The following is a 27,858-nucleotide window of genomic DNA, read 5'->3' as shown; positions in this document are numbered from 1 at the left end:
TGAGCATTACTTCAGTGTCTTTTCCAAGCATCATTTGAAATTATGAGGAGTTGATTGGTTCCAAAATATATTGTAAAATTAATAATAGCCCCGTCTGGTAGATGTTTAGAAGATTCAAGTATATGTTGTTTGGATAGAGGATGAAATATACAATGTTACCAAAAAACTTGTGTTTTAGGGGTTGTAGAAATTATGAAAATAGATGCAAGTTATCCAGATAATGAAATTCACACAAATATTTTATTTAAAACATCAGATTCTTTGTTCCCAACATACTTTTCACACTTACTACAATATTGCTAATTTTCATGAAGACACAGATATTAAATTTGGAATTATAGTAATTGTTAATTCTCTATTATGGACTTTGTCCATTGTATTAGAAGCATTGGTAATGGTGGACCTGATATGTGCACTTTTAGGCTTACAGATAAGTATAGGCCATAAAATCAAAGGGAGATTACATAGAAATAGTCAAACTTACAAACTGTTGAAAATATTGAGGGTACTGTTGGTATCAATTCTAAAGTTCACCATTGACACATGGATTAGTTATGAATGAGCTATCAGTAGGTTGATGTATTTTTACACTCCCTGTTTACTGGTGATAGTATATCTGACTAGTAAATGTAACATGATATGTTTCTCTAAATAAACATCTTATATGTGGATACACTAGTTGCATGAAACAATGAGTCATGATATTTACAAAATGTTACTTCATGAAAACAAACATATGAAACCAATACGAAGTTTATTAAGAAACTGTGTACAAGAAGCTTTCTTCAAACATGTAGCTACAGTAGATTCTCAGCTAAAGTTAAGCCAAAAATACAGTACTTTGTAATTAGACAAAATATTGAGTCGTAGAAATCAGCGATGACCAACACAAGACTCTCGGTAAATATTACAATCCCAAGGAATCAACTGTAACACTGGTTCTGAAATCCAACATTTGCTTGACCAAACATTCAACTGGGGTCTGCTATGAAATGCTGTATGTCCTCGGAAAAAATGGCAGTTACACATCAAAATCCAATAATAATTTGTAGTACTTGATGTAGAGAAGAATGACCAACAAAGTTCTATAACTAAAACTAAATATTACAACAGTTTGGCACAAAAGTGAAAACCATTATTGTTATTATGAAAATTAACAAAACCTATGGATCTCATCACAGCAAATGCAGAACAATACATAATTAGCATTTTAACATTGAATTCCAAAATACACTAATTCCAAAGAAAACCATACATTACTTGTTCAAGTAATGTATATTCTACTTTTTTAAATACAATTCCACATGTTAACATTTTGTGGGACCAATTACAACAAAAATAATCCCCAAGTAAAATCAAAGTGCCAGTTTATATGTACATCATTAAGTTTGAACTGCACTGAGAAATCACTTCTATCTTCACCTAAAAGATCTCTTTCAATAAGAAAACCACCATAAAGGTTTAGTATTGGTATAACTTTAATAACAGTTTATCATAGAATATTTGGGATAAAACCAGTCTTTGTAACCTTAAATAGTGAGATATACTGAGTTTATTACAGAGTATTGGGGATAAAACAAGTTTCTGTAATGCTGAATAGCAAGATATGCTGACAGTTTATCATAGAATACTAGAGAAAAAATGTGTAACCTTAAATAGTGAAACAAACAACACAAAACTAGTCAGTTTTGCTTGTCAAGCAAATTAATGTTTTAGTGTTCATAAAGTAAGTATCAACAATGGAACAATTCATTACAAATTCTAACACCAGACTGAAGTGCTAAAGAAACCACATTCAAACAATATATTAAAACTATTTACAATTTAATTCTCTCTATATACAATTGATATAAAACATAGGTAACAAAGAAAATAATTTCAACCTTCCATCCTGTTATCTCTCTGTATCCGCGAACTTAACAAATTGAATTTTTCCTTGTTTCTTTCTCGAATACAATAATCCTAGCTCTATGTAACAAAACAACAAAGAACTGTTCCAGACAACAGATTCCGAATATTGTGACATAGGTTATCACTACACGTTGGCTGACCTATTAAAAGTTGCACTTAAGAAATACAATATAAACTACAGTATTATTTTAATATGTTCTACCCATTTAATGAAAATATTTATCACATTCCTCATATCTCTTCACCAAGGATACAGAGAAACCTGTCATGCTACCACGGGACAGTACAAGGATACAGAGAAACTTGTCATGCTACCACGGGACAGTACAAGGATACAGAGAAACTTGTCATGCTACCATGGTACAGTACAAGGATACAGAGAAACTTGTCATGCTACCACGGGACAGTACAAGGATACAGAGAAACCTGTCATGTTACCACAGTACAGTACAAGGATACAGAGAAACCTGTCGTGTCACCACAGTACAGTACAAGGATACAGAGAAACCTGTCATGTTTCCACAGAACAGTACAAGGATACAGAGAAACCTGTCATGTTTCCACAGAACAGTACAAGGATACAGAGAAACTTGTCATGCTACCATGGTACAGTACAAGGATACAGAGAAACCTGTCATGTTTCCACAGAACAGTACAAGGATACAGAGAAACTTGTCATGCTACCACGGGACAGTACAAGGATACAGAGAAACCTGTCATGCTACCACAGTACAGTATAATGATACAGAGAAACCTGTCGTGTCACCACAGTACAGTACAAGGATACAGAGAAACCTGTCATGTTTCCACAGAACAGTACAAGGATACAGAGAATCCTGTCATGTTTCCACAGAACAGTACAAGGATACAGAGAATCCTGTCATGTTTCCACAGAACAGTGCAAGGATACAGAGAAACCTGTCATGTTACCACAGTACAGTGCAAGGATACAGAGAAACCTGTTGTTACCACAGTACAGTACAAGGATACAGAGAAACCTGTCATGTTACCACAGTACAGTACAAGAATACAGAGAAACCTGTCATGCTACCACGGGACAGTACAAGGATACAGAGAAACCTGTCATGCTACCACAGTACAGTATAATGATACAGAGAAACCTGTCATGTTTCCACAGAACAGTACAAGGATACAGAGAAACCTGTCGTGTCACCACAGTACAGTACAAGGGTACAGAGAAACCTGTCGTGTCACCACAGTACAGTACAAGGATACAGAGAAACCTGTCATGTTTCCACAGAACAGTACAAGGATACAGAGAATCCTGTCATGTTTCCACAGAACAGTACAAGGATACAGAGAATCCTGTCATGTTTCCACAGAACAGTGCAAGGATACAGAGAAACCTGTCATGTTACCACAGTACAGTGCAAGGATACAGAGAAACCTGTTGTTACCACAGTACAGTACAAGGATACAGAGAAACCTGTCATGTTACCACAGTACAGTACAAGGATACAGAGAAACCTGTCATGTTACCACAGTACAGTACAAGGATACAGAGAAACCTATCGTGTTACCACAGTACAGTACAAGGATACAGAGAATCCTGTCGTGTTACCACAGAACAGTACAAGGATACAGAGAATCCTGTCGTGTTACCACAGAACAGTACAAGGATACAGAGAAACCTATCGTGTTACCACAGAACAGTACAAGGATACAGAGAAACCTATCGTGTTACCACAGTACAGTACAAGGATACAGAGAATCCTGTCGTGTTACCACAGAACAGTACAAGGATACAGAGAATCCTGTCGTGTTACCACAGTACAGCACAAGGATACAGAGAAACCTGTCGTGTTACCACAGTACAGCACAAGGATACAGAGAAACCTGTCGTGTTACCACAGTACAGCACAAGGATACAGAGAAACCTGTCGTGTTACCACAGTACAGTACAAGGATACAGAGAAACCTGTCGTGTTACCACAGTACAGTACAAGGATACAGAGAAACCTGTCGTGTTACCACAGTACAGTACAAGGATACAGAAAATCCTGTCGTGTTACCACAGTACAGCACAAGGATACAGAGAAACCTGTCGTGTACCACAGTACAGCACAAGGATACAGAGAAACCTGTCGTGTTACCACAGTACAGTACAAGGATACAGAGAAACCTGTCGTGTTACCACAGTGCAGTACAATAAAAGTTTTTAAATCCACACCATCTGTCTTGAGAAGCAAACATGAACTGGTGAAATAAACAAAATTATCAAACTAGAAACATACATGAACTGTGAAGAAAAAATGAAAACATTAAAAACAAAGGGAAAACACAATCAGCAAAAACTGCAAAATGATTTTAGTTTGTGAGAAAATGCATTTCTGTTCTACCATTTTCACTTCTCTAGTTTACTGACTAAACACTGTTATATGGACATTTTGGCACAACAAAGTATATTAATAAACAATATTGATATTTAAGTTAAATAATCATACCAGTAAAGTGCCCCATACACATGAATATGAACCAAGAAATTTCAATAACAAACAACAGATCATTAACAAATGCTGCATGTATGAACTTACAAAATAGAACTAATATGATCTTATAAACTTATATTATTTGATAAACTTTAAAAATAAGAACAAATATATTCTCTGAAAACTAACTGCCCAAAATATTGTGAAAAAACATATATATATTATTGTTTCATGTAGTTTTCAAATATCACAAGGATACAAAGTAATATGTCATGTTAACACTATACAGTAGAAGGATGCAGAGAAATCTGTTGTGTTATCACAACACAATACAGGGATACAGAGAAACCTGTCATATTACAAACAGCCCTACGACATACACCTTTCCTTTAAAACTGCTCTCTGATCTAAAAATAATGTATTGTATTTCCTAATGTGTTACCATGAGTATAAGTAACAAAATCATAAATTAACTATATCATACTGGTACTATATATTCTATGTAATGTTGGATATTAGTTTAAACTATATTGTACTGGTACTATATATTCTATGTAATGTTGTATTTCAGTTTAAACTATATTGTACTGGTACTATATATTCTGTGTAATGTTGTATTTCAGTTTAAACTATATTGTACTGGTACTATACATTCTATGTAATGCTGTATAAAAGTTTAGAGTATATTGTACTGGTACTATATATTCTATGTAATGTTGTATTTCAGTTTAAACTATATTGTACTGGTATTATATATTCTATGAAATGTTGTATTTCAGTTTAAACTATATTGTACTGGTATTATATATTCTATGTAATGTTGTATTTCAGTTTAAACTATATTGTACTGGTACTATATATTCTATGGAATTCTGTAGTTGAGGTTCAACTTAAATTATTCTGTTACCTGCTCAGCTTTTATCTAACAGAGACAATTTAACTAATCTAGAACTCAGATGGTCTTTTTATCAAAAGCCAGAGTAGCATAAGGTACAACAAATATTCAAGAGAGAAAATATTTTATTCTGACGTCTGATGAATATTTAGTTTTACTGTGTGAGTACAAACAGCAAAATGCAACATTTGCAGTTTCCTTTTGTTAGAGGAAGAGCAGGAACGTGGACTCTACATATGGAACATTTTCTTCACCTAGTTAATGAAAAACGGACTATAGTTGAGGGACATTCTTTCAATTAGCTAATGAAGGAGTAGTAATGTTTTCACATGGTATCCTTGTAAGAAAATGAGTAAACTGTACAATCACACTTTAAAATAGTCCATTTTCTTGAATTGAGGGATTTATGTAAAAATACTTACCTTACTGTCAGTTCATTTTGTAATATACATAGTGTGAATAGTAAGTCCTACTGCTTGTATGTTTGTTTTTATGGTAAACTACATGAGGTACCAGTACCTAACACAAAGTTTGGCCAGTAAATGTTGTTAATGAAGAATCATTAAAAGTATAAAACATAACTTTCAAAACTTTGGTTTTATTTAATATCCATAATTAATAACCACGTAACATTCTCTCATTTCTTTCGAGATTCCTTAGTCTCTCGTAAGTCAATGCCCAAAATCCTAAGCTGAATATGCTGATGCCATTTTATAACAGTAACAAAAGATGTAATATAAATATTTCTTCTAGTTGTAACAAGTTTCTCCTAGAAAACAAAAACTAATAAATGTACATCTGATTTTACACAGAGAAAAGCTACAACTAAATTAATAGAAACTTAACAATGACTAACCTGATGAAGCTGAAAGACACTTGCTTTTTTTTTTTATGTAGTCATTTTATGACTTACACAGAAATGGCTTTCAGAAAGCCTTTGCAAACTCAGAGTTATTATACAAATGAATCTATATAATTTCTCCCCAAAATACAGGCATTTTTCACTAAGATACTCATCAAAAGAAGCTTGGGCAAGTAATTACACTTACTTAATATAATACTTGATAATGAGGGCAGCTGTCACTGTCCATTGGTAGCACATGCTTAGCACTAGCTTCAAGTCCTTATAAATATTAAAAGAATTTCATCCTCTTCTCAATAGTGACGTTCCTTACGTAAAACATACATAAATATAATGATATTTTACATCATGTCTGGTTATCTAGGTAAATGTTTCCCTATCTTACACAATTCTGATGTCATCAGTGGTCAAGTAAGAGTCTGTGATGTGTAATAAGAAGTTCTATGACTAAACTTTCCTGATGCCAAGCTGACAGCTGTCCAGGTTGAGAAATTAGGTCTGGGGTCCTCATCAGTGTTGGACAGAAAACTGTGCCCAAGTTGTGAATACTCATGAGGTTCTGTTTTTGTTTTTCTGTGACTCTGAAAGAGAAGAACAATGCTTTATTAGCACTGACTTAAAGACAGAACAAATTAAAATTGATTGTCTGTGTTTTAGGAAACAAAGTTCTGTGTACTTAAAAATCAACATGTTAGAAATGTTTGGTTCTTCAAAGAGAAGCTCATTACTAGCTTTAACAAACTAAGCTGCCCACTATGAAAATTATAATTTTATATACAGAAAATGTTTTTCTGATAGGTACTTGCCTTCACTCACATATACAGCTCTTCTTCTTCAGTGACACCCTCTATATCCAAAAAAAATTTTTTTTGCATGCTACAAGCCTTGTAACTCCATGTGCTATGATGATCATGCTTCAACTGTATCTTGTATACAACTCATCATGCAACAACTGTACACCAAGTCCTCCTGATGCATGTGACTCCAATCTTATTTTACTAAACTATCACTTCAAGTTTAGGCAGTAAAGGGAGCATTGGTTTGCAATGGAGAGGAAGACTGAGAGGATGTTAGTACCTATCAGAAATACATTTTCAGTATAGGAAAATAATAGCTACTGATACATTATCTCTGCTCACATATATAACTGGAATCCCCCATTAAAGAGGTGGAAGGATTGGTGCAAAGGACAAAAAGCATCTTTCAAAAGTATCTCAAGAAGAAGATATTTTGGTGAATCTTCTTCACAGAGAATCATACTTGGCAAAAGTACCACCTCTGTACTAGGTGTAAAAAGAGGCATCATAAACCCTGGTGGAAAAAATAGAGAAGCACAACCAAAAGGAGAGAGAGGACAAACCATATTCTATCATAATCTCAATGCAGTTGAACAAAGACTATAGATGAACCTCTGCAGACAGCAACTGGGAAAAGCAAAACATGTGCTTCAACATGTAGAACAGGAGTAAGTCCTGGGAAAATTGATCTGTGAATTAAGTACATGTGCACAATCCACAACTAACTAGACATCTAAATGATGGCAATGAGGCATGCCCCTGTGGGAAGTTAGATCATACACAAACTCAATCTGACAGGCAAACCCACTGTATAACAGCAACATCTGGCCATGAAAATGGTGAAATGCCAAAAGGAGAACCATCGCCTCTTTCAACATTCTTCACCTTCATGTGATCCTGAAGCCAGATGAGCAACAAATAGGAAAAATACAGACAAGATGTGTGAAGACTTATTTTGATTGGTCCTGCTCAAAATCCAAAACTAGCCATCTGTAAACAACATCCATATGATGGTAGGATGAGAGATTCCAATCAAAGGGGTGACCTGCAACGTGACAAAACAACTCCAAAGCAACATCATTTCCTATATCAGAACCACACAGCATTAGAATGCATCACTAACTTCTAGAAACCATCACATGGAAGTGTAGTACTCCTTAAGTCACATGCAACCACATTCTCCAAATAGTGACAGAAGCCAGGTGCACCATCAACCCTAGAAGCCCACTGTACATGTGCAACCTGTACTATACAGTATTAAAGTATGTTTGTCTGTTTAGAATTAAGCACAAAGCTACACAATGGACTATCTGTGCTCTGCCCACCATGGGTATTGAAACTAGATTTTTAGCAGTGCGAGTCTACAGACATACTGCCATGCCAATGGGGGGCAGCACTGAAGTACATTGCTAACATCCAGGTACCATTGCATGGATGTGGATTTCCTTTATAAATAATATACAGCTGCACCCTCTGGATCGTCACAGAAGTCAGGTGTTGAGAACTTACCTTTTTTTTTTTTATTGTACATATGTATGTTTGGATAAGTGTTGAGCTAAGAATTCTTCTACAATAGGTGTCAGTGACTTCTTGGTGATAAAGGAACAACAAGCACTCACCTTGTTTTAGAATAATATATTCAAAACAAGTCAAACATATGCAAACAAATTCTTTACACTATGTACCTAGTTGTATCTTAAACACTATGCAGTTCTCTTGTTCTTGTCACAAAAATCCACTCAGACCAATTCAACCGTTTTAGAATTCAGCTGACAAGCAAAACTATTCTTTGGTATTTTTACCTCAAACACTAAACTATACTTCACTTATCCCTTTTTTTTTTATTTATTATCACAACAATATCGGTTTATAATTCATTTCTGTTGACTTATGAACTACCATACTTGTATCTTGAACTTCCAATAATCGCCTGCTTTTTGCACATAGGCCTACTTTTTGTTACAGTCCACTCAGGCAGGTTCAACTGTATTAGAATATCCTTGATAAGATAAATTATTCTCCTAAAGTATCAGAAAACTGATAATCTCATCTTAACATACCAACTTGTAGGCTATTCTCTCTTTCACAATGGTTAATTTTACATTTTCTCTGACCAAAGTCTCTTTCACACAGTTTTACTTTTGATTTTTTTCCCACTCTCTTTTGTTATCTGGTTACTGCTGTTTATAAATCTATCACTTATGCCTTCTATAAATCTTCATATCTTGACTTCAATAACTTATAAACATAACATCCAATAATTATCTACTTTTAACTCTCTTATTTTGAAAAACTAAATGATTGTGAAACATTAACTCACACAATAAATTAACTATTACTACCTACACTAAACAGTCTTACATATCCGACACTGGATACAACACCAACCTGTGGATCTGAACCAAGACAGAAATGGTGCACATGAATGGAGAACCAGCATCACCTACACCATTGTCTTACCGTCAACTGAATGGATGGTGTGTATTTATGATTCAGAACTAGAAAGAGGTGAGGACTCCCATACTCAACTACAAGAACATTGGAGGTACAAAACACAGTGGAGAGTCCAGAGGAACGTCATCACTGAAAACAATGCAAGGGGTAACCACAAAAGTCCTATTTTGAAAAGCAGAGACAGAAGGGATAGCCAGATATTTCCTTCTGCTTTACACAAGCAAGTCCACGGGTAATTGTGATCTGGAATGGACATAGCAATGAAGAAAATATATGGTGAGGGAAAATATCCTTCTAGTGATCTTGTAGAAAATCTCATCTCAACACTGTGCATTACTGGACATGGATATATTGTGTTTTATGGTAGCATCATGTCCACATAGTGCATATGAGATTGAAGTCCCATGAACAAATACCCAAGTAAGGTAATTGTAATAAAATGATTGAAGGAAGGAGAAGGGGTAAAAGACTCAAAGACCAACAGCAAAAGACTTTCTATTTATGTTGATAAAATACTAATGAAGTAGAGCAAATGGAACTGGCTAAAAAGGAGACAGTCTGTCAAAACAATACAGATCTCTTTGCCAAAAATCTGATAAATGTCGGGCATGAAGATGAAGGGTAGGATTAAATATTGGTGACTGAGATTAAGATAAAAAGAATGAAGTGAGAGAGAAAGGCAACAGAGGGGCATTATGGAGTTGAAGTAACTGAGGAAAGCAGGGTTGTGAGGGCCAGTAAGGAGCAATAAAAAGAACCTTACCCAGAATGGCATGAATGATTAAAATGAGTGAGAGCTGATGTGGTTGTGTCAACTTTACTTCTTTGTTTATTAAAGGTAACACACTACCAGCTGGTGTGGTTGTGTCAACTTTACTTCTTTGTTTATTAAAGGTAACACACTACCAGCTGGTGTGGTTGTGTCAACTTTACTTCTTTGTTTATTAAAGGTAACACACTACCAGCTGGTGTGGTTGTGTCAACTTTACTTCTTTGTTTATTAAAGGTAACAGACTAACTGCTGGTGTGGTTGTGTCAACTTTACTTCTTTGTTTATTAAAGGTAACACACTACCAGCTGGTGTGGTTGTGTCAACTTTACTTCTTTGTTTGTTAAAGGTAACACACTACCAGCTGGTGTGGTTGTGTCAACTTTACTTCTTTGTTTATTCAAGGTAACAGACTAATCGCTGGTGTGGTTGTGTCAACTTTACTTCTTTGTTTATTAAAGGTAACACACTACCAGCTGGTGTGGTTGTGTCAACTTTACTTCTTTGTTTATTAAAGGTAACACACTACCAGCTGGTGTGGTTGTCCCAACTTTACTTCTTTGTTTATTAAAGGTAACACACTACCAGCTGGTGTGGTTGTGTCAACTTTACTTCTTTGTTTATTAAAGGTAACACACTACCAGCTGGTGTGGTTGTGTCAACTTTACTTCTTATCTTAAAATGAAGTTGTATTGCTGTCCTAAACATTCTGCTTCCCTACTTAAACTGCTTTTGAATTTTTATCTTTGAGAAGTCTCAGCTTGTAAAGATGTCACCTACCCCTTACCTCATCACAGTACATTATATACAGAAAAGACGTTCCTATAACATGTTGTATAATGAACATATATTTCCTTATTATGTAAAAACATGGATAAAATATATCTTACCTGTACAGATGTTGAATAAGGTACTTCAAAGTTTGATAGTGTGCTGGTGGTAACTTAGCAACAGTATATCTTACCTGTACAGATGTTGAATAAGGTACTTCAAAGTTTGATAGTGTGCTGGTGGTAACTTAGCAACAGTATATCTTACCTGTACAGATGTTGAATAAGGTACTTCAAAGTTTGATAGTGTGCTGGTGGTAACTTAGCAACAGTATATCTTACCTGTACAGATGTTGAATAAGGTACTTCAAAGTTTGATAGTGTGCTGGTGGTAACTTAGCAACAGCCTCTTTTATGCTATCCAACTTTTCTTCCATTGTTGACTTTCCTAAAAAAATAATAAACAATCTTTACTTTCTTACCAAAGTCTAGGTTCTCTCTCCATAAACATTACAACAGTCCATCTACAATTTTTACTTTCTTACCAAAGTCTAGGTTCTCCGTAAACATAACAACAGTCCAACTACAATTTTTACTTTCTTACCAAAGTCTAGGTTCTCCATAAACATAACAACAGTCCATCTACAATTTTTACTTTCTTACCAAAGTCTAGGTTTCTCCATAAACATAACAACAGTCCATCTACAATTTTTACTTTCTTATCAAAGTCTAGGTTTCTCCATAAACATAACAACAGTCCATCTACAATTTTTACTTTCTTACCAAAGTCTAGGTTTCTCCATAAACATAACAACAGTCCATCTACAATTTTTACTTTCTTACCAAAGTCTAATTTCTCCATAAACATAACGATAGTCCATCTCCTTAACTAAAACAATTTGTTTTTAATTACAAGTGAATATTACCAAACAAATTATAAACTATTTTCACACATGACAAAAATATTTCTTCAAAAGTAATTTTTCCAAACCTAAAAAAGAACTTATCTATTGAACACACACATGATTACAAACAATTCTCATGTTCTGATAAGAAAATAAACTTTTATAGTTCAAACAAGCCAACATAGCAAACACAACATGATAATAAACAGTTCCAAAGTGCTCAAAACAAAAACAAAGAACCTTTATAATACAGAAACACCTACCTAATGAATACAACAAAGGATTATGAGCAGATCCCAATTTACGTTACCCATACATAATCAGTGATGTCGAGAAAACCCACTTGTATGTAAAAAAATTTTCTCAACCCAAATGAGCCATTTTTACATATATATTTTACCCACACATAAGTCTATATGACTAAACATGTAAAAAATTGGAAAAATTAAAAAACAAACTATTACTTACTGACAGCATTCATGAAAAGAGGATATGTGTCATAAGTGATGAGTGGTATCGGCAGCAGTCGAAAAAAAAGCTTCAAGACCCCTGTGATAACATGAATATCTTCACATCCTGTGCTGCTGAGATCTGCATTTTCTCCATCTGTAGCATAAGGTTTATATCTAACCATGTACATAACGTATATATCTAACTACCCCCCTCTAGTATAGCGGTAAGTCTACAAATTTACAACTCTAAAATTAGGGGTTCGATTCTAACCATGTACGAGGTTTATATATAACCATGTACATACGGTACATAGCTAAACATTATACGTAAGGTATACATCAAACCATATAGGTAAAGTATGGACCAAAACATTATACATGAGGTATACATATATTATATCTAACTGTATACATGAGGCATATACATACACTGCTGGCCAATATCTTAAGGCCAATGAACATAAAGACAAAATATGCATTTTGCGTTGTTAGACTCAACCACTTATTTGAGCAGAGCTTCTAAAGATGAAAATAAGAAAAGGGAAAAAAAAAAAAACTTTTTTAGCATTTAGTAGGGAAAATGTGAACACTATGAAATTAGTCTAAATACTAGATGGTCAAATGTTTAAGACCATACTAAAATGAAGCGTTAATCGGTAAACACGTAACGAAGTTTAGTCATTTGTGTTCACGCATTAGCGTTGTCAACATCTCCCACTAGCATTTACTGTGTTACATTGGGTAAAATCATGACAAAGGCTAAAAAGTTGATAGAATTTGAACATGGCAGAAATGTCGAGCTGCAAAAGCAAGGTCTCTCTCAACGTGTCATCGCTGGTGAGATTGGACGTAGTAAAACTGCTGTTGCAAATTTCTTAAAAGACCCTGAGGAATACGGAACGAGAATTTCAAGTAGTCGGTCTAAGAAAATTTCGCCGGCGTTAAGCAGAAACATTCGACGGGTTGTCTGCCAAAACACCAGCTGATCATTGAACCAGATTAAGACCCTTACAGATGCAGAATGCAGCTCAAGAACAATAAGAAGGCATCTACAAGAGAAAGGCTTTAAAAACCATAAACGTCTTCAAAGGCCACGCCTTCTTCCACACCACGAAACAGCTCGGTTAAACTTTGCTGAGAAGCACCACACATGGGATGCAGAAAAGTGTATGAAGGTTTTGTTCTCTGATGAGAAATAATTTAACCTGGTTTGTCCAGATGGCTTCCAACATTACTGGCATGATAAGGATATCTTACCAGAGACATTTTATACACAGCACAGTGGAGGAGGTTCCATCATGATCTGGGGTGCTTTCTCCTTCCATGGAACAATAGAGCTTTAGGTTATACAGGGGCATCAAACAGCAGCTGGCTACACTGGCATGTTGGAAGGAGCATCCTTATTGACTGAAGGCTCTCGCTTGTGTGGAATGACTGGATCTCTCAGCAGGACAATGCCTGCAGGACAAAGGACTTTTTCATTGCAAATGACGTGATTCTTTTGGACCATCCAGCGTGTTTGCCCGAACTGAACACCATTGAAAATGTTTGGGGGTGGATAGCAAGGGAAGTCTACAGAAATGGACATCAATTCCAAACAGTGCATGATCTTCGTGAAGCTATCTTCGTCACTTGGAATAACATTCCAGCCAGCCTTCTGCAAACTGCTTATATCAACCATGCCAAAGCAAATGTTTGATGTTATTCGTAATGATGGCCATGCAACTCACTACTGAGACCTCTTGTTGGGCATTTCCTACCCTGTTTAGGACTTCTTTTTGGTATGGTCTTAAACTTTTGACCAGCTAGTATTTAGGCTAATTTCATAGTGTTTACATTTTCCCTCTTAAATTCTAAAAAAGGTTTTTATTTTTATTTTCCCTTTTCTTATTTTCATCTTTTGAAGCTCTACTCAGATAAGTGGTTGAGTTTAACAACACAATATGCATATTTTTTCTTTATGTTCATTGGCCTCAAGATTTTGGCCAGCAGTGTATATATCTAACTGTATACATGAGGTATGTGTATAAATCTAACTGTATACATGAGGTGTGTATAAATCTAACTGTATACATGAGGTGTATATAAATCTGTGTACATGACGTATATATATATATATATATATATAAAACTGTAAACATAACATATACATACATATATATACATATATAACTGTATGCATTTTAAAGTTGCATTACTTAAATCATTATTCTAGCCAAAATATCTGCAATGGTATAACGGCACCACAATTTACATATGACTAGAGGTATGAGTTACACAATTACAAGATCAAATCAATACAAGTGCACCATATACATATAGGTAAACATTACATATGCACAATGACAAATTGTTTACCTTTAACCTACTGATTTCACAAAAACACCTATTATGCAGGGCTAACTGCTCAAACATTTCAATTAATGAATTATTATTTTTACATTTCTTTCCAAAGTAGAAAAAAAGTAACAACTAAACCATTTTACAAGGACAAAGAACACAATTAAACAAGTCTAACAACTAAACTACTTTAGGAGGATAAAGGACACAATTAAACAAGTCTAACAACTAAACTACTTTAGGAGGATAAAGGACACAATTAAACAAGTCTAACAACTAAACCACTTTAGGAGGACAAAGAACACAAATAAGTCTAACGACAAAACCACTTTAGGAGGACAAAGAACACAATTAAATAAGTCTAACAACTAAACTACTTTAGGAGGACAAAGAACATAAGTCTGACAACAAAACCACTTTAGGAGGACACAGAACACAATTAAATAAGTCTGACAACAAAGCCACTTCAGGAGGACAAAGAACACAAATAAGTCTGACAACTAAACCACTTTAGGAGGACAAAGAACACAATTAAATAAGTCTGACAACTAAACCACTTTAGGAGGACCAAGAACACAATTAAAGAAGTCTCACAACTAAACTTTAGGAGGACAAAGAACACAATTAAATAAGTCTGACAACAAAGCCACTTTAGGAGGACAAAGAACACAAATAAGTCTGACAACAAAGCCACTTTAGGAGGACAAAGAACACAATTAAATAAGTCTGACAACTAAACCACTTTAGGAGGACAAAGAACAATTAAATAAGTCTAACAACTAAACCACTTTAGGAGGACAAAGAACACAAAGACGTCTTAAAACTAAACCACTTTAGGAGGACAAAATACGAAAGAAAAAAGTAAAAGGGGAATGTAAACAAAAAGTGAAAGGGATAAATACAGAGAAATGTTTGCAAAGTCTAAAACCATTACAGACTACACTCAGGAGTCCTCCTGCTACGGAATAAATCATGATATATGACAGTCGTCTGCATATAACTCAAGATGAAATATACAATCTAAACAAAATACGTCAGACGAAAGGGATGAATAACTAAATGTTTCAGTATAACGAAAACTTTAAAAGTATAGAATATTTACAGATTAAAAATTAATTACATAATTCACTTGGAAAATCATTCAACTGAGAATATGTGAAACCTACCTTTTTCAAAAGCCAACCGTACTGCTTCTATCTCATCACTAAATCCAGAGACTCTGTATAAGCCTTCTGCATCTAACCCTTAATGAAAACAAGAACCAACAAACAATATTAAGAGAGTATTCGAAAGATATAAATGAATCATTCAATTTAGATACTTTAAGAAATACCGGTGTAACTCAGTCGAGCATTAATTATTACACATTTCTGAAAACTTTACAATCAGTTTAAAAGAAAAAACAAATACAAAATGTAGAACATAATTCATCTGGGTTCCTATTGAAACTGAACTTAAGGTGTATTACTTGAACTGTTTGGAAATGGAAGAATATCAAGATGGTTCCAGTTACAACAACTAAATGTTCATATTATGCATACCTACCCAAGTTAAACAGTTTTGGTATCAACTTAGAATCTAGTGCCATGAACTAGAAAATCAAACTTATCATGTCAAATCCTCTTTTTCATAACTTGCCAATAGTTCTCTCTGACATTGAATATTATATCATTTATAACCAGTAGAAAGCCAAGGTTTCAATCTATGAAATAACATGTCGTGTTACATTGTTTTCATTTATAACCAGTAGAAAGCCAAGGTTTCAATTTATGAAATAACATGTCGTGTTACATTATTTTCATTTATAACCAGTAGAAAGCCAAGGTTTCAATCTATGAAATAACATGTCGTGTTACATTGTTTTCATTTATAACCAGTAGAAAGCCAAGGTTTCAATTTATGAAATAACATGTCGTGTTACATTATTTTCATTTATAACCAGTAGAAAGCCAAGGTTTCAATCTATGAAATAGCATACCGTGTTACATTGTTTTCATTTATAACCAGTAGAATGCCAAGGTTTCAATATATGAAATAACATGTCGTGTTACATTGTTTTCATTTATAACCAGCAGAAAGCCAAGGTTTCAATCTATGAAATAACATACCATGTTACATTGTTTTCATTTATAACCAGTAGAAAGCCAAGGTTTCAATCTATGAAATAGCATACCATGTTACATTGTTTTCATTTATAACCAGTAGAATGCCAAGGTTTCAATCTATTAAATAACATACCATGTTACATTGTTTTCATTTATAACCAGTAGAAAGCCAAGGTTTCAATCTATGAAATAACATACCATGTTACATTGTTTTCATTTATAACCAGTAGAAAGCCAAGGTTTCAAAATATGAAATAACATACCATGTTACATTGTTTTCATTTATAACCAGTAGAAAGCCAATGTTTCAATCTATGAAATAACATACCATGTTACATTCTTTTCATTTATAACCAGTAGAAAGCCAAGGTTTCAATCTATGAAATAACATACCATGTTACATTGTTTTCATTTATAACCAGCAGAAAGTCAAGGTTTCAATCTATGAAATAACATACCATGTTACATTGTTTTCATTTATAACCAGCAGAAAGCCAAGGTTTCAATCTATGAAATAACATACCATGTTACATTGTTTTCATTTATAACCAGTAGAAAGCCAAGGTTTCAATCTATGAAATAACATACCATGTTACATTGTTTTCATTTATAACCAGCAGAAAGTCAAAGTTTCAATCTATGAAATAGCATACCATGTTACATTGTTTTCATTTATAACCAGTAGAAAGTCAAAGTTTCAATCCTACTTGTTGTTTTATCATTTCTTTACGTATTAAAACATCCTACTTGTTGTTTTATCATTTCTTTACGTATTAAAACATCCTACTTGTTGTTTTATCATTTCTTTACGTATTAAAACATCCTACTTGTTGTTTTATCATTTCTTTACGTATTAAAACATCCTACTTGTTGTTTTATCATTTCTTTACGTATTAAAACATCCTACTTGTTGTTTTATCATTTCTTTACATATTAAAACATCCTACTTGTTGTTTTATCATTTCTTTACATATTAAAACATCCTACTTGTTGTTTTACGATTTCTTTACGTATTAAAACATTCTACTTGTTGTTTTGTCATTTCTTTACATATTAAAACATCCTACTTGTTGTTTTATCATTTCTTTACGTATTAAAACATCCTACTTGTTGTTTTATCATTTCTTTACATATTAAAACATCCTACTTGTTGTTTTATCATTTCTCTACATATTAAAACATCCTACTTGTTGTTTTATCATTTCTTTACATATTAAAACATTCTACTTGTTGTTTTGTCATTTCTTTACATATTAAAACATCCTACTTGTTGTTTTATCATTTCTTTACATATTAAAACATTCAACTTGTTGTTTTATCATTTCTTTATGTATTAAAACATCCTACTTGTTGTTTTATCATTTCTTTACATATTAAAACATCCTACTTGTTGTTTTATCATTTCTCTACATATTAAAACATCCTACTTGTTGTTTTATCATTTCTTTACGTATTAAAACATCCTACTTGTTGTTTTATCATTTCTTTACATATTAAAACATCCTACTTGTTGTTTTATCATTTCTTTACGTATTAAAACATCCTACTTGTTGTTTTATCATTTCTTTACATATTAAAACGTTCTACTTGTTGTTTTAAAATTTCTTTACATATTAAAACGTCCTACTTGTTGTTTTATCATTTCTTTACGTATTAAAACATCCTACTTGTTGTTTTATCATTTCTTTACATATTAAAACGTTCTACTTGTTGTTTTAAAATTTCTTTACATATTAAAACGTCCTACTTGTTGTTTTATCATTTCTTTACATATTAAAACATCCTACTTGTTGTTTTATCATTTCTTTACATATTAAAACATCCTACTTGTTGTTTTATCATTTCTTTACATATTAAAACATCCTACTTGTTGTTTTAAAATTTCTTTACATATTAAAACATCCTACTTGTTGTTTTAAAATTTCTTTACATATTAAAACATCCTACTTGTTGTTTTAAAATTTCTTTACATATTAAAACATCCTACTTGTTGTTTTATCATTTATTTACGTATTAAAACGTTCTACTTGTTTTATCATTTATAAAATTAAGTTTAGTGTATTAGCGAGGCTTTTATTCCAATTTTGTTTGTATACATGGAAAATAAAATAATTAAATTAAAGATTAAATGTAAATCACTAAAACACTGTGACATGCACAAAAAAAGATGCTTATAGAAAAACAAGTAGCTAGGTCGCAATGTAAAGTAACCAAGTACATGTGTGTGAGTTACACAGCCTAGTACCAATGTAAAGTAACCAAGTACATGTGTGTGAGTTACACAGCCTAGTACCAATGTAAAGTATAACCAAGTACATGTGTGTGAGTAGCACAGCCTAGTACCAATGTAAAGTATAACCAAGTACATGTGTGTGAGTAACACAGCCTAGTACCAATGTAAAGTATAACCAAGTACATGTGTGTGTGAGTAACACAGCCTAGTACCAATGTAAAAGTATAACCAAGTACATGTGTGTGAGTAACACAGCCTAGTACCAATGTAAAGTATAACCAAGTACATGTGTGTGAGTAACACAGCCTAGTACCAATGTAAAGTATAACCAAGTACATGTGTGTGAGTAACACAGCCTAGTACCAATGTAAAGTATAACCAAGTACATGTGTGTGAGTAACACAGCCTAGTACCAATGTAAAGTATAACCAAGTACATGTGTGTGAGTAACACAGCCTAGTACCAATGTAAAGTAACCAAGTACATGTGTGTGAGTAACACAGCCTAGTACCAATGTAAAGTAACCAAGTACATGTGTGTGAGTAACACAGCCTAGTACCAACGTAAAGTAACCAAGTACATGTGTGTGAGTAACACAGCCTAGTACCAATGTAAAGTAGACATGCAGAATCATTTTGTTTACTTTACCTCTGTTTTCTATTTCTTTAACACACATATCAACTACAAATGGTCTTGGTGTATTGTGGGCCTTCACCAATGTTGTGAGATCTATGCCAAACACACGCTTCACGTACTTCAGGTCTGGAAGGCAGTCATTTGGAATGTTTTCTGAACACTTTCGGTGAGCACTAAACCCGCAATCTGGAGAAAAATGTTAACATACATCTGGGACCTTGTCACATCAAGTAAAACTATGTGACCATTATTATACATGTTTAGTTTACATGCAGAAAATAAAATGTGAAGAAATAGATAAAAAGACATTTTTAATTCTCTGATATCAAAAATTCTCACTACGATATAAACATCTGTAAATGTGCTAGTTTCTATAAGCTAACAGAATCAAACAATAATATAGGCAATGCTGATGGATATTCAGCAAAATTAAACAATACTTCTCATACATTTGTTTTAAAATATGTTTCTATTGAGGATTTCAAATTTCTTTGCTAAAATAGCAATTTTTCAAAAAATTTATAATCTTAAGAATAATAACAATGTCAAGTCTAAATACGCAGCAGAAAATATTTCGGGCAGACTGTTATTCAAACCAGACATCTAGTGTCCTCTTACAATCTACCTTAGATAATACTTTAAGACTTTAATACCAGCAAGTCTAAATTTTAAAAATTTAAATAAGATAAAATACATTTATTAGAGTTTATGAAGAGATACCTCTCTATGTCTTTAAAGTAGATTCAACAGTCCTAAACATATGTGCATTTTAAATAATAGTACAAACTGAACTGGAAATACATAATTGTTAAATATTCTATGAAGTAATTTTGTCTTCACATTACATACAACTAAACCTTCATATTTTATTGTCTGATCTAACATTAACATTCAGTAGAAAGAGGAAACAATTCTTGTTATTTACATATGAATCTGAAGAAATTAAAATAGTCCTATCAGATCTGATTTAGTCATGAAGTAAAAATACAGTATTAATTACTTAGGATAACTGTAGAAAACTGAAGAAATTAAGTAGTTCTATCAGATCTGGTGTAGTCATGAAGTAATAATACAGTTTTAATTACTTATGATAACTGTAGAAATATGATTAAATAGTCCCATCAGATATGATTTAGTCATGAAGTAATAATACAGTTTTAATTACTTATGATAACTGTAGAAATATGAAGGAATTATATAGTCCTATCAGATCTGGTGTAGTCATGAAGTAAAAATACAGTTTTAACTACATATAATAACTAGAAATATGAAGAAATTAAATAGACCTATCAGATCCGATTTAGTCATGAATTAATAATACAGTTTTAATTACCTATGATAACTAGAAATATAAAGAACTTATATAGTCCTATCAGATCTGGTGTAGTCATGAAGTGAAAATACAGTTTTAATTACATATAACTGTAGAAATATGAAAAAATTAAATAGTCCCATCAGATCTGATTTAGTCATGAAGCAATAATACAGTTTTAATTACTTATAACTGTAGAAATATGAAGAAATTAAATAGTCCCATCAGATATGATTTAGTCATGAAGTAATAATACAGTTTCAATTACTTATGATAACTGTAGAAATATGAAGGAATTATATAGTCCTATTAGATCTGGTGTAGTCATGAAGTAAAAATACAGTTTTAACTACATATGATAACTGTAGAAATATGAAAGAATTATATAGTCCTATCAGATCTGGTGTAGTCATGAAGTAAAAATACAGTTTTAACTACATATGATAACTGTAGAAATATGAAGAAATTAAAGTCCTATCAGATTTGATTTAGTCATGAAGTAATAATACAGTTTTAATTACTTATGATAACTAGAAATATAAAGAAATTATATAGTCCTATCAGATCTGGTGTAGTCATGAAGTGAAAATACAGTTTTAATTACATATGATAACTGTAGAAATATGAAGAAATTAAAGTCCTATTAGATCTGGTGTAGTCATGAAGTAAAAATACAGTTTTAACTACATATGATAACTGTAGAAATATGAAGAAATTAAAGTCCTATTAGATCTGGTGTAGTCATGAAGTAAAAATACAGTTTTAACTACATATGATAACTGTAGAAATATGAAGAAATTAAATAGACCTATCAGATCCGATTTAGTCATGAATTAATAATACAGTTTTAATTACTTATGATAACTAGAAATATAAAGAAATTATATAGTCCTATCAGATCTGGTGTACTCATGAAGTGAAAATACAGTTTTAATTACATATGATAACTGTAGAAATATGAAGAAATTAAAGTCCTATTAGATCTGGTGTAGTCATAAAGTAAAAATACAGTTTTAACTACATATGATAACTGTAGAAATATGAAGAAATTAAATAGACCTATCAGATCCGATTTAGTCATGAATTAATAATACAGTTTTAATTACTTATGATAACTAGAAATATAAAGAAATTATATAGTCCTATCAGATCTGGTGTAGTCATGAAGTGAAAATACAGTTTTAATTACATATGATAACTGTAGAAATATGAAGAAATTAAAGTCCTGTCAGATCTGATTTAGTCATGAAGTAATAATACAGTTTTAATTGCTTATGATAATTTATCAAATATTAACTTATATTTTGAATTCAGTCCCTTCCCTTACCTTCACATTTCAAACCTTGTGCAATAATACCCCACATGAAGTTGCCACATAAATCACACCACGGAAATCCTTTAAAGTTGTGGGTCTGGAACAAACAAGTACAATTATTCTAAACAGTACCAAACAACAATAAAAGCAAGACATAGTAAAGTTAATGGTTATTACAAATGAAAGTTCCAGTGTAAACTTAAGAATCCATTAATAATTAATAAATTCCTTTAGTTAACTGGTAGAAAATGATCACATTTTATCAGTTGACAAGTCAACACCCAAATATTCATTTAAAATGAAGTCTAATGATTGTCAAGTTTTAATACAGAGTTAACATAAAAAGTAAAAATAGAACAGAAAAGTAAACAAATTAATTTGTTTTAAATAACCATAAAAAATTAGTTGTAACACTTCAGAATCCATCTTTTTATCACTTACTATTTGACTATAGGGATTAATGTATTTTAACCAGTACATATCCATAAAAATAACCCATAGCATAGTCATACAATAGTTTTTGATAGTGTACACATTTCTTCATTAAATTTCAAAGATTACCATAAATGTCATGAGGTTTTTATAAACAAAATAACAGGTTTCTCAATTAAGTATTTTTAAATTTAATATTTCCTTATGAATCTTTTCTTTCAGGATGTTGAAATATCAAACCTGCAAAGCAATTTTGATTTTAAGATTAAAATACTTTTCTTCATTTGAAACTGTCCAATTTAACTTGCATAATGTTTTTAACCTCGGAGATGGTTATAGAATATTTGTTTAGAAAAACTTTTAAAACTATCTGTCATCTCCTCTAACTTAACTCTACACGTAGTTGGTTAACCTCACAGACTTTGTAACCAGCAATTATTTAAATTACCTACTCATTTTATAAAATTACTATAAACTGTAACAGGAAACCTAAATAATATTTGTGGATAACTTATATCTTGTAAAAGTACATATGTAATTATATTTATTTTACTTTTACAATCACTCTCCGTGTGTCACCTTTATTTTACTTTAACAATCACTCTCAGTGTGTCACCTTTATTTTACTTTAACAATCACTCTCCGTGTGTTACCTTTATTGTACCTTAACAATCACTCTCCGTGTGTCACCTTTATGGTACCTTAACAATCACTCTTTGTGTGTCACCTTTATTTTACTTTAACAATCACTCTCCGTGTGTCACCTTTATTGTACCTTAACAATCACTCTCCGTGTGTCACCTTTATGGTACCTTAACAATCACTCTTTGTGTGTCACCTTTATTTTACTTTAACAATCACTCTCCGTTATTGTCACCTTTATTGTACCTTAACAATCACTCTTTGTGCGTCACCTTTATTTTACTTTAACAATCACTCTGTGTGTCACTTTTACTTTAACAATCAGTCTCATTGTCTCACCTTTATTTTAATTTAACAATCAGTCTTGTTGTGTCACCTTTAGTTTACTTTAACAATCAGTCTTGTTGTGTCACCTTTAGTTTACTTTAACAATCAGTCTTGTTGTGTCACCTTTAGTTTACTTTAACAATCAGTCTCGTTGTGTCACCTTTAATTTACTTTAACAATCAGTCTCGTTGTGTCACCTTTAATTTACTTTAACAATCAGTCTCATTGTGTCACCTTTAGTTTACTTTAACAATCACTCTCAGTGTGTCACCTTTATTTTACTTTAATAACACTTAAGTACCGTTTTTCTTTATTATTATCAAAGCAAAACATCTTTAACACCTGACATTTCTGGTTGTATTGCACTAGAAATGAAACACACCTATAACAGTACATTACAAAATATACAAAATAACTCCCTGGACACCCATGTGACCTCCACAATGTCATCAATGCTACTGCTTATGATGTTACAAAATTGTTTTGTACTCATGTATCGTACGTGCTAAGCCTCAATCAATTTTGCACACAGAATATGTTAATAAAAAACAATTTGTAGGTTTTATATATACATTCTGAAATAACAATACCAAGACCACAAAATTCCACTTTAATTTATCAGGCTTTCTAACTAAGCTGTACATGGTACATCACCTTGATCATACCTCTTCAAATAATAGCTTTACCCAAATAAAGGCCAGTAGATTTATGTAGTTAGAAAAAAGAGTGGTTTTAATCAGTTATGAACATGTAATGGGTAAAAGTAAAAATGTATTTTAAGATGAAGTTGGACAGCCCCAATGTCGTGAATTCACTAATATAATTATAGCAAATAGAAAACGTACAAGGTTCTTATTTTTATATTCTAGTTTGTTAATACTGGTAAATTTGGGTCTGTTCACATCCTTTGTTTTTAATTTTTGGTTTATTGATTCAAAGCAATTTGGCTATTTGCACCAATCAACCAGTATAATAATAAAAAGTAAAAAGAAATCAAGTTAAAAACAATGTCCAAATATCAGGTGAAAACTAAATAAATTTTAAAAAACCAGTGTCCCATAAAAGCTAAAAACATTATCAAAGTTGACAGTGGTACCACTGCCTATGATACCATCCAAGGTCAGGGGTAAACCCTCAAAAAAGACAATTAATATGGAGCTACTGCTCAAAGTCATAACTATGACACAAAAGTAAAATGTAAGCTATTGTTATTTGTGTGTCATAAAGGCCACACACTGGCAAATCAGTTCCATGTAAAGAACATGAGGAATACAAAAAACTGTGGCAACTCATAAGCTAGCCAAAGTAACCACTTTCACTTAATCCTCAGGGAATTTGGACAAATAACAACAGAAGATTTGGTTCGGAAAAGCTAGTTATGAACTTTCTCACCCCAAATCAACTGCCAATGAAAAGTGTGACACTCAAGACACAACCCTGATGGACTCCCAAGTTCCTGTGTGAAACACTGGGAGATGGTTCAACCCACACAACCTCTAAGAATGGATCTTCTGTAAATTTCTAAACCTCCATGTAGTGTCATAGGCCTTGTCCAGATCAAAGAAGACAGAAACAAGATTCTCACTTGAGGAAAGCTTTCCCAATCGAAGTTTCATGACTAATCAGTGACACACATTGGCTTTTATATAGATTAGCTGTTGATCCTCCGGGACTCTTTTATATATCACTGAAATACAATAAACGTGTAACATCCTTTCTGTTTAATTATTTAAACTTATATTTATCAAACATTAATCAAATTTCAATACCTTTCATCTGATAAACAGAATGGATATTAATACAAGCAGAATTAACTTACCTTAAAGTTATGTGGCTTTTCAAAACGATGAACATTAAGGCCAGCCATAACAGGACCATCATTCTATAAAACAAAGAGTAATAAATACTTTCATTACAAGACACAAAGAAACCACAACAGTTTCACATTCACACATCTTTCCTTAACCCTTCAGAGCACAACAAAACTTAGACACACTGTCATTATAGTATCTTACCTTCGTTTTGGGTCAGACAGTATGAAAAAATGAATGTCAAGAACAACAAATCAGTAAATAGTGTTTGAAAAATGTTCACAGAAGTACAAGTTTAATAAACTTGAAACAGTTGAAAATATGTATTTCTGTACCCAACTATGTTTTATCCACTGTGTTGTTACCAATTATGAGGGCTTAATACACAGTTTCAGCTATCCTGATACCCAAGAAACTTACAATACTTCCATCTTAAGACCAATCACATTCATTTCTGACTTAAGACTGTTACTTTTTCTTAATACAAAGTTTCAGCTATGCTGATATCCAAGAAACTTACAATGCTTCCATCTTAAGACCTATCACATTCATTTGCTAACTTAAGACAAAGTTTCAGCTATCCTGATATCCAAGAAACTTACAATACTTCCATCCTAAGACCTATCACATTCATTTGCTAACTTAAGACAAAGTTTCAGCTTTCCTGATATCCAAGAAACTTACAATACTTCCATCTTAAAACCAATCACATTCATTTGCTGATTTAAGACTGTTACTTTTTCTTAATACAAAGTTTCAGCTATCCTGATATCCAAGAAACAATACTTCCATCTTAAGACCTATCACATTCATTTGCTAACTTAAGACAAAGTTTCAGCTTTCCTGATATCCAAGAAACTTACAATACTTCAATCTTAAGACCTATCACATTCATTTGCTGACTTAAGACTGTTACTTTTTCTTAATACAAAGTTTCAGCTATCCTGATATCCAAAAAACTTACAATACTTCCATCCTAAGACCTATCACATTCATTTGCTAACTTAAGACAATGTTTCAGCTTTCTTGATATCCAAGAAACTTACAATACTTCCATCTTAAGACCTATCACATTCAGTTGCTAACTTAAGACAAAGTTTCAGCTATCCTGATATCCAAGAAACTTACAATACTTCCATCTTAAGACCTATCACATTCATTTGCTAACTTAAGACAAAGTTTCAGCTATCCTGATATCCAAGAAACTTACAATACTTCCATCCTAAGACCTATCACATTCATTTGCTAACTTAATACAAAGTTTCAGCTATCCTGATATCCAAGAAACTTACAATACTTCCATCTTAAGACCAATCACATTCATTTGCTGACTTAAGACTGTTACTTTTTCTTAATACAAAGTTTCAGCTATCCTGATATCCAAGAAACAATACTTCCATCTTCAGACCTATCACATTCATTTGCTGACTTAAGACTGTTACTTTTTCTTAATACACAGTTTCAGCTATCCTGATATCCAAGAAACTTACAATACTTCCATCTTCAGACCTATCACATTCATTTGCTGACTTAAGACTGTTACTTTTTCTTAATACAAAGTTTCAGCTATCCTGATATCAAGAAACAATACTTCCATCTTCAGACCTATCACATTCATTTGCTGACTTAAGACTGTTACTTTTTCTTAATACACAGTTTCAGCTATCCTGATATCCAAGAAACTTACAATACTTCCATCTTCAGACCTATCACATTCATTTGCTGACTTAAGACTGTTACTTTTGCTTCCTTGGTTCGACATACTTCGTCTCTTCACAACTCTCATGTTCTGAAGCTTCCTCTTGTAAGAATTCAACGTCATATATGGACTCTGCTCGTATCTTGACTGAACACACATCTTTGCAATGTATTCTCCTGCATTGGCTTCCAGGTAGAGAGTGATCAAACCATCAGTGACCAGATCCTGAACTGTATGAAACTTCTTCTCTCCTACATAGTGTTTTCCATCATAATACAGACGGTAGTTCTTGGTCATTCCTCCAAACCTAGTTAAAAGAAAACTTCAAGCTAATATCAACTAAACCATCACTTTTTAAATTATGTGTGATAATACTGACATATTTCTACAATGCCCAAAGAATAGCATTTACAACCACAAATTTTTCAGCCTGTAAAAATATAAGTTGAGCATTAGGTCTGCTCATGCTCAAAATGCCATGTGTTTATCAACCTTTAAACAATTTTACTCCATAATGCCTTCTGTTTATACCTGTTTTCACACAAAAAAATGTGAATATAAACATAATTTATACTTAGCAGTAAATTAAGCTTTTTGTCTAACAAAAGAGGTGTAAAAAACACAGAACCAGAAACTTTTAACATGGATTATCACATCTGCTAACCTTCTCATGAACATGGAAACCAGGCAGAAAAAACAAATGAAATACACAACCTCACTGACAATGATCACAGAGGTTCG

The 27,858-nt window shown here is 32.7% G+C and overlaps 1 protein-coding gene across 6 annotated transcripts in view; it reads right to left on the bottom strand.

Moving 5' to 3' along the window:
• Positions 1–5,836: 5,836 nt before the first annotated feature.
• Positions 5,837–27,858, bottom strand: part of LOC143240687 (N-chimaerin-like) — a 41,821-nt gene continuing 19,799 nt past the window's right edge. For 4 of the 6 annotated variants that reach the window (XM_076483529.1, XM_076483532.1, XM_076483530.1 and 1 more), the window contains 8 exons: positions 27,106–27,424; positions 25,427–25,489; positions 22,219–22,303; positions 19,592–19,765; positions 15,772–15,849; positions 12,282–12,419; positions 11,251–11,356; positions 5,837–6,699 (listed from right to left, as the gene is read on the bottom strand). In XM_076483529.1, the coding sequence (XP_076339644.1) occupies positions 6,519–6,699; positions 11,251–11,356; positions 12,282–12,419; positions 15,772–15,849; positions 19,592–19,765; positions 22,219–22,303; positions 25,427–25,489; positions 27,106–27,424 (1,144 nt within the window). In that variant the 3' untranslated portion in view covers positions 5,837–6,518. The remainder of the gene's footprint in view (positions 6,700–11,250; positions 11,357–12,281; positions 12,420–15,771; positions 15,850–19,591; positions 19,766–22,218; positions 22,304–25,426; positions 25,490–27,105; positions 27,425–27,858) is intronic. The other 2 variants (XM_076483534.1, XM_076483535.1) reach the window with 2 other exon arrangements.

This window comes from Tachypleus tridentatus, chromosome 13, assembly GCF_004210375.1.
Source record: "Tachypleus tridentatus isolate NWPU-2018 chromosome 13, ASM421037v1, whole genome shotgun sequence".
NCBI lineage: Eukaryota > Metazoa > Arthropoda > Merostomata > Xiphosura > Limulidae > Tachypleus > Tachypleus tridentatus.
Note: the sequence above shows the minus strand (reverse complement) of the source record. Positions and strands in the feature narration are given on the sequence as shown.